Source organism: Heloderma suspectum, chromosome 6 (genome assembly GCF_057233095.1).
Source record: "Heloderma suspectum isolate Gila_16-S chromosome 6, 16-S_ref, whole genome shotgun sequence".
NCBI lineage: Eukaryota > Metazoa > Chordata > Lepidosauria > Squamata > Helodermatidae > Heloderma > Heloderma suspectum.
In genome coordinates this window covers 63,099,796-63,117,462 of record NC_139463.1, presented here as the reverse complement: position 1 = coordinate 63,117,462, position 17,667 = coordinate 63,099,796, and the positions used below count along the sequence as shown (strand labels likewise).

The 17,667-nt window shown below is 45.8% G+C and overlaps 1 protein-coding gene across 4 annotated transcripts in view; it reads left to right on the top strand.

Moving 5' to 3' along the window:
* The window catches only part of MED24 (mediator complex subunit 24), an 80,391-nt gene that overhangs the window by 52,824 nt on the left and 9,900 nt on the right, over positions 1-17,667 (top strand). For 2 of the 4 annotated variants that reach the window (XM_084804559.1, XM_084804556.1), the window contains 7 exons: positions 1,358-1,536; positions 2,290-2,389; positions 4,384-4,559; positions 4,826-5,090; positions 11,435-11,616; positions 12,305-12,398; positions 14,423-14,522. In XM_084804559.1, the coding sequence (XP_084660685.1) occupies positions 1,358-1,536; positions 2,290-2,389; positions 4,384-4,559; positions 4,826-5,090; positions 11,435-11,616; positions 12,305-12,398; positions 14,423-14,522 (1,096 nt within the window). Of the gene's footprint in view, positions 1-1,357; positions 1,537-2,289; positions 2,390-4,383; positions 4,560-4,825; positions 5,091-11,434; positions 11,617-12,304; positions 12,399-14,422; positions 14,538-17,667 lie in introns of all 4 variants that reach the window. The other 2 variants (XM_084804555.1, XM_084804557.1) reach the window with 1 other exon arrangement.

Here is a 17,667-nt window from a genome sequence, read left to right as displayed (position 1 = left end):
GTTGTTGGACTTCTTTCTGTCTAAGCATGCATAGGATTGCGCCCTTAGCTGCTATGCTGCACATGATTTGCCCACTTGAATCCAGACTTTCTGCCTGCAAAGCAGCAGTTTTTTTAATCGGTCCTGGATGTGTCTTTAGTTATGTCTGATAGTTCAGTGTTGTTTTTGATTATATGTTGTTTGTGTATATTTTTTGTGTGCTTTTATGTGCTTTTTTGTACATGACTTTTTAACTTTTTATATTGTATTTAATATTTTAACTTTTGTAAACCTCCCAGAGAGCTTCGGCTATGGGGCGGTATAGAAATGCAACAAACAACAACAACAACAACATGGTTCACGTTGAACCATGTATTCACATGGTTCAACGTGAACCATGTGGGGAGGGGGGACTCTCTTGTTTAGAACGATGGTCATGGAAGGAAGCAGCTGTCTAGAAGCACCACGTGGGCGTTTAATGACAGGGAAGACAGAGCAAGTGTAATCTAGGCAATCTTAGAGAACTAGGTTCAAATCTGTCCTCTGTCGTGGCCTTGCCACGTGGCTGCGGGCACATCTCTTACCTTCTCAGCCCCAGTTACCTGTCTGTACATCGGAAATGACACGCTCTGCACCCTGGGCTGGTCGTAAGTAAAATTGCAAAGGAGATAGTTAAACACGGGGTGGCACCTAGTCACTCACCTGTGGCGGCTGACAACCGCCTCCAAGCAAGCCAAGTAGGGAAACTTAAAAACAGGATGAGAGTGCGTTCTTTTCCTCCACCCCTGCCAGTCCATGGATGTAGCCAAGTATCTTACATTGGTATACATTAGTAGGCAGGCCTGTGAAACATTCTGTCAGCTAGCACCTTAGTAGACTTTTCCCAAGACCAGTGGCACCAGGTTTTGTAATTCCATTAGAAACTGCATATTCTTTTTACTTTTGCTATTTTATGAATCACTTCTTTAAAAGGATTGCTCAAAGAGATGTGCTGTGCTATAGTAATATAACAATTAAAAATATAGAAGCCATTAAAAGCAATAAAATCCACAGCAATACAACTTTTCCAGACCAACTTATCGGCAAATACAATATTTCCCTCATGTATTTCACCCCAAAATCGCCCTAAGAAATTGTGGTAATTGGGGGAGCCCACCTGTGCTGCTGAGTCTTGAGTCAAGACTGAGTCCTGAGTCTTTTTCATTTCCAGAGCGTGATCAGTTTTCCCTTTCCTTCATCATTATATTGCAGACCATAGCAATGTTCCGTGAGCACGCTTCCAGGATTACCAAGTGATGGCCCAGCTACTCACTAGGGTGTGCTGTTGCATTAGTCTAAGATTTCATGATGAGTTTCTTCTTGGCCACCTGTCTTTCAGGTGATCCTTTCAGAATCTGGCCCTCCTGGGGAAGTGCCTTTCTTCGAGACCTGGATGCAGACCTGCATGCCAGAAGAAGGGAAGATCCTCAACCCTGACCACCCTTGCTTCCGGCCCGATTCTACTAAGGTGGAATCGCTTGTTGCTTTGCTCAACAATTCCTCTGAAATGAAGCTGGTGTAAGTAGCAAGATCACTATGAAGCTTTAAGTGAGGCACCACTGTCTTTAAAAAGGAGGGTGAAAGTTGATTAACATGGAGCACTATTTTTAGCAGAAAGGTGGGATATACATTTTATAAATAAAATTCAGGAAAGGAGCCAAGTTCTTAATTTATCATGCCACAGGGCTGCTCATTGTCTTCTCTGTGCCATAGAACATGGATTCCTAAAACTCTTGGCTTCAGTTCCTTTAAGCAGGTGTCTAGTCCCCATGGTTGAAAACATGGCAAGCTGCACCAATATGACATGAATTTTGTGCCAAGAAAATGAAAAGCTGCGACGCTATATACATTATACAAAATGGTGTATATTTGTCATGTGCATAATTTTGCTTCTGCTTACTTAAGCGGAGGGGACACTGGAGTCCCTTCCTCTAACACCTGGAAATCTTGCCCAGCCCTCAGCTTTCACCAGGTATTGTTAATACACTTTTGAGACAAGAGAGTAGAAATTTGATTTAGGAAGGAAGGAAGGAAGGAAGGAAGGAAGGAGAAAGTAAAAGGATGCTGAATTTGGCATCCAGTGCTAAGCTCTGTGCTTGTCGATAGACATGATTTCAGCTTGGTTCCTACCAGCTCCTTCCTCCTCCCCTCAAGAAATTCTATATTTAGGTTGGAGGTAGGGCGAGAACAATGCCTAATGATTTCATATAGACCTGACCAGGTGTATCCTTTTGATTCCTTCTCTCTCCATATATCTCTGCAACTGGGTAGGCAGATGAAATGGCAAGAAGCATGTCTGAGCATCTCTGCTGCCATCTTGGAGATTCTGAACGCCTGGGAGAATGGGGTTCTCACCTTCGAATCTGTCCAGGTAACGCCAAGGAGCTGCCTTTTCCAGCGGAGCTGCCTTTTCCAGCGGAGCTGTAAACACGGAAGATCTGCTACTGTTGACCTTTTAAAAGCTGGGGACATTCAGAAGAGAAACACCAACTGGAAGAACCAAGTGGTGCAACTGGTACTGGGCTGTACTACTGCAGATGTTTGAATACTTCTCCTTTATAAAAAGAAACTTGCCATGTACATCAAAAACTGGCATGTTGGGTACAAGTTGTCTAGCTTAGCATTCTCTCCCATGTCCCTGTTTCCTAGAACAGGGAGGTTTTTCTTTATATAGGTGGGGAAGTATTCAGACCTGGAATTCCCCACCTGCAGCATAAAATGGTACTGCCCAGCAACAGCAGCACCGCGTGATCCTCCTGATTGGGTGTTTTAGACTTGTCCTTTCTGTGTATCAGCACAGCCTGATGACATGATATCTAGTATCCAAAGGATCTCCGATTTTCAAGTCAAGAGTCTTGAGTAGCCATATCAATTCCACAAGGAAAACAATTTCAGAGCAAGTGTGGCATTGAACTGGCTGGTGTTCTGAATGTTTGAAACAAGTTCTTTGAGTTGCATAGAACTTTTCTTCAGGTTGTTGTTGTTCAGTCGTTCAGTCGTGTCCGACTCTTCGTGACCCCATGGACCATAGCACGCCAGGCCTTCCTGTCCTGCGCTCTCTCCCGGAGCGTGCTCAAGTCCATATTCATTGCATCAGTGATGCTATCTAGCCATCTCATCCTCTGCCGTCCCCTTCTCCTTTCTTCAGGTACAGGTGGTGAAATAATTTTTTTTAGAAATATTTAATATTACTATAGTTTAAGCAAAAGACCCTGCCCTAAGGAGGCTAGAGTCTTAAGTTTAGATCACGGTAGTATGGGGGACACAATAGACTGCGGGTGGTGGTGGTGGGAGAGACCAGAATAATAAATGGGGAAAAGCAAGTAAAGGCAGCTATATACAAAATAATCCAACCAGCAATAATCATATGGTTATCTATTTACATCATATATTTAAAATACCAATTGCTATCTTTTCCTGAAAGCACATGTTCCAGAATTCAACAAATAGATTTCAACTTAACATAAAACTCCTTACATTAACCAGCTTCCTTTTCTTTTGCCATATACAATGTCCTCGAAAAGTCATTTAGCCAGTTTGTTACTTGCCGGCCTTGTGCTCATTTCATGTCATTTATTATGTTTCTATGCCGCCCCATAACCGAAGTGGTTCACAAAAATTTAAAAAAACCATTAAAACACAGTATATAAAGTATAAAACCATTCACATAATGACACAGAGCAAACAGTGCACGGAACAACAACAACATATATCTAAAACAATTTTTCCGTGTGTGCTTGGGCTTTGCTTCATTTGGGAGAAGAGCTGAGGGGATCAGCCAAACGCTTCGTAGGAGAAGTGGCTTGTGTGCTAGGAGCTGAAGGAAGTGAGGAAGATATGACACCATGAAGGGCTTCTTGGAGCAAGTTCCAGGCATGAGGAGCCGCAAGGGAGAATGGCTGAGAAGTGAGCAAGAGGCCTTGTGGTGGCTCCAGATGGTGGAGCTAGAGGACCGGGCCACTCACTCTTTGCAGCCCCTCCTGCCCCAGTGTCATGGTGAAGACCCTGACATACTCTGCCTTAAGCAGATATGCAGACGCCACCAAGTTTCCCGCAGAAACTTCTGAAAAAGTGCGTGATGTGAGTGCAGACTTTAGGCTCAGGGCTGACCTTACAGATATGTGGTGCGCAGAATGACACAGCTGGGTCTTCAGATGGAAACACCTTCAGAAAGGCCAGGCCTTCCGCCCATCGGCCGACGCAGTTTAGGCCTGGGGAAGAAAGGAGGAGGCCTGCTGCAGAAAACCTGCCCCAATTTCAGTTTTCCCCACTCTGTTTCACAGCGTGCTCTTTTTGCATTTTGCACTAAATTCTTAACTGCCTTCTTGCCTCCCTATCCTCCTCCTCCCCTGCCCCCTGCCTCAGAAAATCACAGATAACATCAAGGGCAAGGTGTGCAGCATGGCCGTGTGTGCTGTGGCCTGGCTAGTGGCCCACGTCCGCATGCTGGGCTTGGATGAGCGAGAGAAGTCACTGCAGATGATCCGGCAGTTGGGAACGCCCCTGTATGGCGAGAACACCCTGCAGTTCTACAGTGAAAGGTGAGCAGCAGCCGCGTGGTCCATCCAGCCTCCAGGAACCAGAACGCGAAGCTAAGGGTTTAAACCGTGGAGGCTGTGTCCGCACTGCAGGATGCCCTGGTTATGTTCTGTTCTGTTCTGCTTTGTGCTCCCTGTACATGGTCTGCTTATATGTGTAATTGTGTCATCAACATGACAAGCCTCGTATAAAGCACTGAATGCAGCATCCAAACATAAGTAGGCAGGTTTATAACCACGTCATTTACCCTCTTCCTCCTTCTGTCCAGAGTGGTGATCATGAGTTCGATCCTTGAGCACATGTGTGCTGATGTTGTGCAGCAGACGGCCGCTCAGATCAAGTTCCCAGCCACAGGGGTGGACACCATGCCCTACTGGAACCTCCTCCCTGCCAAGAAACCGATCAAAGAGGTGCTGATGGGCGTCTTCTCCAAGGTGCTGGAGAAAGGCTGGGTGGACAGCCGCTCCATCCACATCTTCGACACTCTTCTGCACATGGGCGGAGTCTACTGGTTCTGTAACAATCTTGTCAAGGTATGGAGAGGCAGAAACTGGTGATGGCCACCAACTTAGGCGGCTTTAAAAGGGGATTAGACAAATTTATGGAGTGGCTGTCATTGGCTACTAGTCATGATGGCTGTATATCACCTGCAGTTTCAGAGGCAGCATGCCTCTGTGTATCGGTTGCTGGGGAACACGAGCAGGAAGGTGCTGTTGCTGTTGTTGTTGCTGTTGTTGCTGTTGTTGTTGTTGTAGTTATATTTATATCCCACCTTTTTCCCAATACTGGGACTCAAGGCGGCTTTACAGCGTTAAAACTTATACAATTAAAACCTATAAACAGAAATAGAAATACAAGTGTACAAAAGTTAAACATAAAATTAAATCATCAATATTAAAATTGTAAAAATATCAAAACATTAAAAGACAACCACCACAACAAAAATAGTATCCATATACTATTTTTAGTATATGTCATATTTTCCACAGCTCCAGACTAGTTATCCCCAAAGGCCTGCTGGAACAAAAAAGTTTTTACAGGCCTACGAAAGCATATCAAGGAGGGTGCCGCTCTCGCCTCCCTGGGAAGGGAGTTCCAGAGCCTTGGGGCAGCCACTGAGAAGGCCCTCTCCCGCGTTCCCACCAGGCGTGCCTGTGATGATGGCGGGACGGCGAGAAGGGCTTTCCCTGAAGATCTCAGGGCACGAGTAGGCTCATAGGGGAGAATACGGTCTTTCAGATAACCTGGACCCGAGCTGTATAGGGCTTTATAGGTAATGACCAGCACTTTGAAATGTGCCTGGAAACAGACTGGGAGCCAGTGAAGCTGCTTTAACAGGGGAGTTGTATGCTCCCTGTAACCAGCCCCAGTCAGCAGTCTGGCAGCAGCTCTTTGAACCAGCTGAAGTTTCCGAACACTCTTCAGAGGCAGCCCCACGTAGAGTGCGTTGCAGTAATCCAAACGGGATGTAACTAAGGCATGTGTCACTGTGGCCAAGTCAGCCATCTATTGGGCTCCTTATGGGCTTCCCACAGACAGCTGGTTGGATACTCTGTGAACAGAATGCTGGACTAGATAGGACTTTAATCTGATCCAGGATGGCTGTCCATGTGACGTCGTGATCTCAGTACATTTAGCCATATAGGATGGAAACTGAAACAAGGCTTTGAGCTATTGGAGGATTATGGGGTGAATTTTCCTGAAACTGTTGTGGGAACAGACTCTGGGTGCCATACTTCAGCACAGAACATGAGCTACAAATGCCACAATCAATGGAATAGCTTTGATTTCAGTAATATGCTCTGCTTTTTTTAAGTGCTCAAAGTGCATTTTGTTTATTTCGGTAATCTTTGTGACTGCCCTGCAAGGTATGGCGTTCTGTCCCCGCAGTAGCAATGAGAGTGGGGTGAAGGGAGGGGTGGTGGCTTGCCTAAAGTGGCACAGGGAGTTCTCATGACGGCGTTGCGGTTTGGCTCATGGAACCCTCAACTCAGAGCATGTTCAGCATGGATGCACGTAGTGAGGCCGAGCCACTGGAGACGCTCAACATCACACGGTCTTTTGCAGCCCGGCCTCAGCTGCAGGCCTTCACAGAGGCACATTTGAGAAAAGGCCCTTGGACTAGCCATAATGAAGTCACATGATCAAAAGCTCACGTAGATTAAAAAATAACAATGGCGTCACCTTTTAAATCTTTGTAGTCATGGACTGAGGTAGAACTCCCAATGGTGGGCAGCAACAGAGAAGGCCTTGGCAGTCTGCGACTACACATTGCAGACTGAAGGCAACCTAAGCGAGGCCCTCCTCTTGATATGGGGAGGGGGCTTAATTATATGAGTCAAAATTTGCATCCCCCTCCACTTCTTTATGTTGGGGACACTGGAAAAAGAATGTCTCTTCTGACGAGAGTGCCTCCAATGGCTTTTCATAGAATCATAGAATAGTAGGGTTGGATGGGGCCTACAAGGCCATCGAGTCCAACCCCCTACTCAATGCAGGAATCCAAGTCAGAACATCCCTGACAAATAGCTGTCCAGCCTCATCTTGAATGCCTCCAGTGTGGGAGAGCCCACCACCTCCCCAGGTAATTGGTTCCATTCTCGTATTGCGCTAACAGTGAGGAAGTTTTTCCTGATGTTCAGCTGGAATCTGGCTTCCTGTCACTTGAGCCCATTATTCCGTGCCTGCACTCTGGGATGATCAAGAAGAGATCCTGGCCTTCCTCTCTGTGACAACCTTTCAAGTACTTGAAGAGTGCTATCATATCTCCCCTCAGTCTTCTCTTCTCAAGGCTAAACATGCCCAGTTCTTTCAGTCTCTCTTCATAGGGCTTTGTTTCCAGTCCCCTGATCATCTTTGTTGCCCTCCTCTGAACCCTCTCCAGTTTGTCTGCATCCTTCTTAAAGTGTGGTGCCCAGAACTGGACACAGTACTCCAGATGAGGCCTAACCAGTGCTGAGTAGAGGGGAACTAGTACTTCCCAGGATTTGGAAGTTATGCTTCTATTAATGCAGCCCAAAATGGCATTTGCCTTTTTTGCAGCCACATCACATTGTTGGCTCATATTCAGCTTGTGATCAACAACAATTCCAAGATCTTTCTCGCTTGTAGTGTTGTTGAGCCACGTATCCCCCATCTTGTAACTGTGCATTTGGTTTCTTTTTCCTAGGCGCAGAACTTGGCATTTATCCCTATTAGATGTCATTCTGTTGTTTTCTGCCCAGTGCTCTAGTCTATCCAGATCACTTTGAATTTTGTTTCTGTCTTCCAAAGTATTAGCTATCCCGCCCAATTTTGTGTCATCTGCAAATTTGATCAGCATTCCCTGCACCTCCTCCTCCAAGTCATTAATAAAAATGTTGACGAGCACTGGACCCAGGACTGAGCCCTGAGGTGCCCCACTTGTTACCTCTCCCCAGTTTGAGAAGGTCCCACTGATAAGCACTCTTTGAGTCCGATTCTGTAGCCAACTGTGGATCCACCGGATCGTTGTTTCATCTAGCCCTCTTTGAGCTAGTTTGCTCATCAGGATATCATAGGGCACTTTGTCGAAAGCTTTGCTGAAGTCAAGGTATATGATGTCTACAGCATTCCCACGGTCCACAAGGGACGTTACTTGATCAAAAAAGGAGATCAGATTCATCTGCCAGGACTTGTTTTTGACAAATCCATGTTGGCTTCGAGTAATCACGGCATTGTTGTCAAGGTGCTTCCAGATGGATTTCTTTATCATCTGCTCCAGAATTTTCCCAAGGATTGATGTCAGACTGACTGGTCTGTAGTTCCCAGGCTCCTCCTTTTTTCCCTTTTTGAAGATAGGGACAACATTAGCCCTCCTCCAGTCATCTGGCACTTTCCCTGTCCTCCATGATTTCTCAAAGAGAATAGACAGCGGTTCTGAGAGTTGTTCTGCCAGTGCCTTTATTACTCTAGGATGCAGTTCATCTGGCCCTGGAGATTTGAACTCATTCCAAGTAATTAGATGTTCCTTGACCATATGCCTATCAATCTCAAGCTGCAATTGTGCCCCTTCAGCCTGTACTTCGCCTTTGCCAGGAATGTCATACACCCTCTTTTGGGAGAAGACTGAGCCAAGGTAGGAATTGAGCACCTCTGCCTTTTCTTTGTCATCTGTTATCATTTTGCCATCCTTATTTAATAGCTGAACAACCATTTCTTTCCTCTACCTTTTACTATGCACGTAGCTGAAGAAAGTCTTTTTGTTGTTTTTAGCATCCCTCGCTAACCTCAGCTCGTTCTCAGCTTTAGCCTTCCTGACATCATCCCTGCAATTCTGTGCTACCTGCCTGTACTCTTCCTTTGTTACTTGGCCTTCTTTCCACTTCCTATATGTGTCCTTTTTTGTTTTCAGGTAATCCCTAAGCTTTTTGTGAAGCCACATTGGCTTCTTCTGTTGTCTTCCACCTTTTCTTCTTGTTGGAATGGTTTGTGATTGTGCCTTGAGAATTTCATTTTTTACAAGCTCCCACCCATCTTGGACTCCTTTTCTCGTTAGCATCGCTTGCCATGGGACCTTACTGATCATTGTTCTGAGTTTATGAAAATCAGCTTTCCTAAAATCCAGGGTTTTCATTTGACTACACTCGGCTTTTGCTTCCCTTAGAACCAAGAACTCAAGTACAACATGGTCGCTTTCCCCCAGAGTTCCTGTAACTGCTACTTTCTCCACTAAGTCATCTCTGTTGGTTAGGATCAAGTCAAGGATAGCCGATCCTCTAGTTCCTTCCTCTACTTTCTGTAGGAGGAAGTTATCCGCCACACAAGTCAGGAATTTCCTGGAGGGGCCATGTTCTGCAGAATTTGTCTCCCAACAAATATCAGGGAAATTGAAGTCCCCCATTACTACTACATCATGCTTCCTTAAAACATTGGCTATTTGCTTTTCAAAAGTTTCAGCCTCGTCTTCTCCTTAATTGGGTGGCCGGTAGTAGACTCTGACCACCAGGTTCCTTTTATTCTTTGCTCCATTTATTTTGATCCAGATGCTCTCGATGGGGCTACCAAGCTCATCCTCCTGTATTTCTGTGCAGAGATATGTATTTTTCACATACAGTGCAACCCCACCTCCCTTTCTGTTCCTCCTGTTCTTTTTGAACAAGTTACATCCTTCAATTGCTGTATTCCAGTCATGAGAGTCATCCCACCAAGTCTCAGTTATACCTATCAAGTCATAATTTCCCTCCCGTATTAAGAGTTCAAGTTTGTTCTGTTTGTTTCCCATACTCCGGGCATTAGTATATAGACATCGAAGACCATGTACTTCATAGTCTGGCTTTCTTCCCACATGTGTCTGAAGACTATTATTGGGTGCTATCAGAGCTGTTCTCTCCGTTGCAGTGCATGAACCTTCGTCCATCGTTACCCCCACCTTACATGTCCCTTCCCCGTAGGATTCAGTTTAAGGCCCTCCTGATGAAGTTCTTCATGCTGTGGCCAAACACATTCTTCCCAGCCTTTGTGAGGTGCAACCCATCCCTTGCCAACAGCCCATCTTCCAGGAAGTATAGGCCATGGTCCCAGAATCCAAATCTCTCTCGTCGGCACCACCTTTGTAGCCAGTCATTCACCCGGAGTATTTTTCATTCCCTTTCTATCCCTTTTCTAACTACTGGAAGGATGGATGAGAAAACTATCTGGGCCCCAAAGTTCTTGAGTTTCCTTCCCAAAGCCTCAAAGTCTGACGTGATTTGTTCATAGCTCCGCTTGGCGGTATCATTTGTTCCCACATGGATGAGAACAGGGATACCTGTCAGTGGGCTTTATGAGTGCAGGCAACCCTTCAGTCACATCTCTAATCCATCCTCCCGGGAGACAACATACCTGGTGAGTCCATGGGTCTTCGCAACATACTTGGGTCTCGATCCCACGCAGCAAGGAGTCTCCCACTACTACCACTCTTCTCTTCTTCTTCTTGTAGGCCTGGGTTTCATCGCCTCTGTTTGACTGACCTTCAGCCTCTTGCTCACTCTCATGCAGGTTCCCCTGTGATTTGTCCTCTGCAGGCTGTCCTCCAGTCTCATCCGCAAGTACCTGGAATCGGTTCCACAGCTCGACTGCTTCCACTGGTGCAGAGTGGCATCTAGTTCTTCTTCTCCTAACTGTCACCCTTTTCCAAGGAGTATCCTCTACTCCATTTTTCTTCACCTCAGCATTTCCCACTGCCTCATCTTGCTGTTGCTCTTCAAGCTTCTGGTCTTCCCTTTGCTGCTGTAGTTCCCCCATTCTGTCCAAGAACTCTTTGTGTTCTCTTATTCCCCGGAGGGTCGACAGTCGCCGCTCCAGTGCACTTACTTTTTCTTCCAGCAGCATGATCAACTTGCACTTGTTGCAGGTGTAGGCCATGTTGTTCTCGGGCAAGAAAACAAACATTGCACACACCTTGCAGGTCACCACCACTGGAGAGTCTTGTCCTTCCATTGCCTCTTTTCCCTTTTTGTGTCTAGCTTTGTGATTGTTCTAGACTAGCCTGTGCCTGCTCCTCTACTCAGTAGAGGTTAAAACTTTTGACTGCATGGAGCTTTTCTCTGGGTTCATTTCCACACGGTGACCGCTGACAATCCGTGGGGGTGGGGGGGAGCCTTTTTGGCTTTTACATATGACACTATGGTATCACAGCCTCCCAGAGAAGTTTAGCCATCATGGTATTATGCACGGAACAAAGGTAACTTATAGAATCATAGAATCATAGGGTTGGAAGGGGCCTACAAGACCATCGAGTCCAACCTCCTGCTCCATGCAGGAAGCCTGATTCCCAGGCGGTTCTCCATCCAAGTACTAACCAGGGCTGACCCTGCTTAGCTTCCGAGATCCTATTGCTTCTTTGTGCTGTTGCATCCATTGCTTTCTTTTCTCTTAGGAGCTCCTGAAAGAGACGCGGAAAGAGCATGCAATGCGGGCTGTGGAGTTGCTCTACTCCATTTTCTGCCTGGATATGCAGCAGCTGACGCTAACCCTCCTGGGACACATCTTGCCCAATCTGCTCACTGATTCCTCCAAGTGGCATATGCTGATGGACCCACCAGGCAAGGCCCTTGCCAAGTAAGAGACAAGGGACGAAGGAGCTCCAATTCTGTAACCCAAAGGCCCAAATCTTCAAGTTAAAACTTAATGTAAACTAAGCACACAGGTGTCTTATTTTCTTATTTTTGCATGGTTTATTCCATTTCTGGTTGTCATGGGAAGTGAAAAAACAAAACATTTTCCAGGATGCTGAAGCCTTGTCCCCACCCCCTCCGGGAATTTTGCTGAGTCCCTCCCTCAGGGTTTGCCCATGCCCTTGCAAGCCATGAGAGCTAGAGCTTGCTTTCTTTTTTCATATAAAAGCATTCTGCTAAGGGCCAAGGAAGGTCAAATAGGTATTAGTCAAATGGCTAAAGAGAGAACGCAAGAAGACGTAGGCATGTTTAAAAATGACAAGAATTGTACATTTTGTTAGTGGCAGAATCTGGCCCTTCTCTCTTCCTCCCCAGCTTCCAGAACCCTGCTAGAACTAGGGATAGTGCCTAGGGATCCGAGATCCCATCCCCTCTTCAAGGCCATATTCTCTCTTGCACTAACAATGAACCCATCAGTATGTATTAAATATGATGTGGGATTCCCTGTTCTCCCAATACAGTTGGAGAATGTCGGAGTCGGGGGACCTACACCCAGTAGGAAAAAGCAAGGTGGCTCAGTGTAATTTACTTTTCAACCTTTGGGGCTGACGTTCCTTCTTTCTGCCCCTCAGGCTGTCTGTGTGGTGTGCCTCCAGCTCCTACTCCTCCCACAACAAGGGACAGGTATCCGCCTGGCAGCGCAAGAGACACCGAGAAGATATAGAGGTACGCTGTCATTCCCACGTGTGCACCCTCCAAGGATGTAGGGAAAGCAGACCGCACTGGATCGATAAGAGCTGTTGAAGTCAGTGAATTGAAAGAGGGGATAGGAATGAATCGCTGGAAGGGAGATGCTGAGGACAGTGGCACAGATCTTCCTCAGGGCGTGCTTTGTGATCGCTAACGGCCACTTGAGAATGGAGGTTTTTCCTACTCAAGTTTTTAAAAGCATCTGGAAAACGGTTGATGGTTCTGACATCTTTAAGGTCAAAAAGATCAGGCATGAATATGAAACCCTTCTAGTGATCCAGTGTGGGTGGTTAAGCTGAGAGTGAAATTACCCTGAGCTCTAATAGCATAAGGATCACCTTGTTAGGTCAGATCAACCTTTAGCTATTGGGTGGTATAGAAATGAAATGAAGTGAAATAAATAAATAATCAATCAATCAATCAAGGATCCGAACAGTCTAGCATTCTCGTTCCACCAGTAGCCAGTCAACTGCATGGAGGTGACAACCTTCCCCTATTGCCTGTCCCCAGAGTCATTTGGCATTGAGGTACACTGCCTTTCTACATGGGAGTTCTATTTAACTAGCACTATAGAGCTATCCTTTGTGAATTTGTCTCCTTCTTTGTAAGAAGCTCTGAACATGGCTAGTCATGCAGTTACTCCACCCACCAAACACACGCCTGCAACTTCTGTCCAGCAGGCAGATAGTCTTACATAACACACTGTGCAGTACACTAGATAGCCCCCTTCCCTCTGCTCGCTTTCTACCTCCCTAGCTGTTTTTAAAATTATTATTGGGCTGGTTTGCCTGAAAAACTACATTATTTAGTAGCAGAAGGCTGGGAAGGGTCAACTGCCTCAGCCTCCTCACCCTGTTGCTAAGCTCATACTGGTGCTTAACACACGTGTGTGCCTCATTTCTTTTTACCTTGACACTTCGTCACTGGGGCTTGGACAACTGGATGGTTGATCTGGATGGTGGTACGCAACCAATTCTGGATGGTGTCACATTTCCCCGAAGGACCCAAGTTCATAGCATGGGGGTTCTCCTAGGCTTGTTGCTACCTCTGGAGACTCAGGTGGCTTCAGTAGCCAGAAATGCATCTTGCCAGCTTAAGCTGGTACACCAGCTGTGTCCCTGTCAAGAGCGCTCAAGCCTGGCTTCAGTGACTTACGCAGTAGTTGCATCCAAGCTTGACTATTAAAAATGCACTGTAAGTGGGGTTGCTTTTGGAGATGGTTCAGCAGCTCCCATTGGTGCAAGAGATGGCTGTCTAGATGTTGATGGGGGCCGGGAGATCCCCAGGCTGTGAACCTGGTCCTTCAGGCAAGTGGAGCACCATCCAGGAACAATCGCAAGCCACCATCCAGATGGTAAACAGCAATTTTGCATCAGTTGCTCTGGTTACCGGTGTGTTTCCAGACGCATTTCAGAGTGCTCTAAATGGTCTGAGGCAAGGTTGTCTCAAGGACAGCTCTCCTGTACTGCTGCCCTGCTTCCTAATAATTTCTCTTCATCCTTTTAAAAAGAAGGATAGATTCTGTCCAGTGAAGATTGGTTCCAGGAGGTCTGGGACACGGTCTACATGAACAAATTGATAACTTTTTAAGAAGATATAAAGAACAAAGTTTTGCGAACAAGTTTATGCAGAATTGGTCACTTTTCATAACATACTGGAATTCTAAGCTCATGGATGGTTTGAGTCCTTACGTTATGTTTGAAATGTTTGTCTCTCTTTTTTCTTTTTTTTTTGTTATATCTTGTGATCTGTGAAAATAAAATTTTAAAAATGCAAAAAAAAAAGAAAAGAAAAAAGGATACAAGTGGAGTACATGAATCATCCTTAATTGGACTGCTTGAGGAGAGAAGTTGAGATAGGGGTCATGAAGGTTTAGAGTACAAGCCCATACATGAATGAGAGGCCTGGGCCCAGCATGACTGCCTTACTTACAGGCTTGTGTTGCATTTATCAGTAGCTACTCAATTGGCTCTTGCTGTCCTTGTTGATCCCACTTCCAGGATTACATCAGTCTCTTCCCTTTGGATGATACCCAGCCATCCAAACTCATGCGTCTGCTCAGCTCCAATGAGGAAGACACCAGCATCCTATCCAGCCCCAGTAAGTGGAATCATGGTGAGGAAACCGTCTTGGAATCAGAGTGGGCCCCAACAGGTTCCCTGGAAGGGGTTTGCCAGTCTTGCAGGGTAGAGTTCTGCTCTAACCTGGCTAAACTTCATTTTACTTTCCCTCTTTAAAAAAATAACAGCAAACAGTAACTTCTCTCTTCTTTTTATGAAGATTGAAATTAGATGTATATATTTTAAAACACTGTTATTGTTCTTAAATGAATAGGGTTATCCATTATAACCTGTGATTCCTCCAAGAGGGTAAATAAATAGGTATAAACAGTGAGGGATGTACTCAGAAACACATTGGAAGCCAGTGAACACCTTTTAATATTGACGAGGTTTTTGTTCTGAGCAGCCAGTGCCAGTTAACAATCTGAATCAACTTCATTTTCTGAATTCTTTTCTAGAGCACCTCTATATATAGTGTACTGCAGTAATCAAATGTGGATGTTACCGGGGCCTGGATCATTGCGGCAGACTATCTCTGCCCAAGAGGGACTGTAGCTAGCATGCCAGCCCAAGCTGGTGAAAGGCACTCTGTGCCACAGGTATCACTTGGGCATCCAGAGTAAAGGTGAGATCTAATAGCGCCCCAAGCAGCGGACTTGGTCTTTTAGCAGGGGTACGGCCCCGTCTAGAACAGGTTGAACAGCACCTCCCAGGTTTGCTGAACCATCCACCAAGAGTGCCCTCAGCTCCTCCGGGTTGAGCTCGAGTTTATTAGGCATCATAACCGACTCCTGGCACTTCTTCAGAATTTCCACCTCCTCACTGGGTCCTGATGAACAGAAGAGACAGACTGAGTTTGCACGTCATGACAAGCCACAGCGGTTTATGAGCCATGTTAGTGTCAGCGTGGCTTACCGTGATGTCCAAACCCGGTGCGGGTGGTTCAGCCTGACTTTTTCCCCCCCAACAAGCCACCCTGAGAACCCAAGGCTTGTAATAGGGTTGTTGATGATCGGCTGTTCTCAGCGTGACTTGTCGTGACATCCGAACCCAGCACCATAGCTTGTGCCAAGCGGCTACAGAGCTGCTTTGCAAGTGTGGCAAAAAAGCCTGTGCTGCTCTTTGCGATCTTGCCAGTGCCGCCTCCAGCCTCCCTTGCCAGTGACTGCCCCTCCACTGATGCCCAAATGGCACTTTGGAAGGATGGTCACTCGTTCGCCACCTTTTTTTTCTTATTTTTCGGTGCCTCAGTATTGCGTAAATGGGGGCGGGTGGCGGGGGCGTTTTCAGTCTTTCACAAGTGCATAGATTCAGCTGTCCGCTACATGTAGTCTTCCCGGGTCAATTTCCGTGTATGTTTCAGCTGTCAAAGGGAGTACCAAAGAGGAGTAGGAAACTCCTGTTTCTGGACTAGCGGGAGACTCCAGGAAGTATTGAAAGGGTAGAAATAAATGGAGGGGAACTTCGTGCAACTGCGTTCTCGCCTTGTCAGTTTCCTTGTATGGTACCTACTCCACTTTGGCGCTCTTTTTGACAGCTGAAACATACAAAGAAATAGAGCAGGGAAGACTACACATAGTGGACAGCCAAATCTGTGCACTTGCGAAAGACTGACATAATAATAATAATAACAATAACAATAACAATAATAATAATTTGTGCAATTCTGAGGCACTGAATTTTTTTTTTAAAGGTGGTAAACAAAGTAAGTGCATCGAAAAGGGGTAGTGATAGGAGTGGGGAGGGGGCCAGGACAAGGAGATGAAGTGGGTTGTGCTGCAAAGGCCACTGGGATACATGCAGGGAGCAGGCTGGAGGACTGAGGGGAAAACAAGCCACCTTGAGCTGCCACGTCCCCAAGCATTTGTCGGGAGTAATGTGGGTTGGCGAGTGAACAACCAACCCACGGTGGCGTATCCCCGAGGGTGGCTTAGCGTAACGTGTGAACCCGCCCATAGAGTTGAGTGTCATCTACACATTGATGATGCTTCAGTCTGGAACAACCTCAACCAGCACCTTCACATAGTTATTGAATAGTATGAGGATCACAATAGAGCCCTATGACAACCCCTAGCCCAGTTGTCATTAGATAGAGCAAGATCCCCCAAATAATCTTCTGGAATGAATGGATAGATGCTGCTTTTAAAACAGCACATGTCGATTTATTTGTTTTATATGTTCACTCATCATCATATTTAAAAAGACGTAAGCAAAATCAATCCACGAACATCACTGCTCATTGCCTTGGATTCTTGCCCGTTGATTCAGAGATCCTATCTTGGTTTTCTTCAATTGTTCTCAGGGCATGTGTGCTTGTGGTTTCCCCATATCTCATTATCCTTTCTTGTGATTTCACTTTTTCCTCACAGCAAAGGAATTTGGGAATTTTCACCCCCTAATTCCTTCTGTCATAGCCGTGAGTTGGCACGTTTGTTTCCTTTCCACTTTGATTTACACACAAGATTTACGACAAGAAGACAAAAGAGAGCAGGCAAAAAAAGGGAGAGGGAGGCTTTCATCTTTGATCCAACTGTGAATCATAGCAGGGAGTGTTGGAAATGAACTTCCTTTTCCTCCAGAGTCATTGCACCCAGATCCACTCTTAGGGTAATTCCACTGCAGAACTGGAAAGAGACAGATGGCCGACTCGTCCTGCCCTGTAAAGCCCACCATCCAAGACTGGGCTGCTGAATTGCAAACATAGGCAATGCAGTTGCTAGTGTAACCAGGCTGCACATCCTGCAGTTCTGCCACATAAGCACAGATCTGGGGGATGGGCACAGAATTCAGCATTCAAAGGGTCTCGGATCTTACTTTCTCTTAAAAAAAAAAAAGGATTTCTAGTCCTCAGTGAATAATGTAAAGAGATTTACAGGAGGTGCTCAGTCACCGTTCTTGTTGATTGTTTTTAGTGTTCTAACATGCATTGCAGTAAGATGAAGTTGTTGTGAAACAGTTTTTTAAATTTTTTTTAATGTATTTTACTTCTGAAATGGTAAATTAATAATGGTGATGGTGGTGGTGATGATGATGGTGATGATGATGGTATTGATTGAATATCATTACCAACTTGAGTGGTGTGATTGCATAAGGGACTTAGCAAAGCAAAGAAAGGGGGTGGGGGAGCGTAACCTGGTGGAAAATGGTCTTACCTTGAGTACATGATCATGGAGCAAAGAATAAAA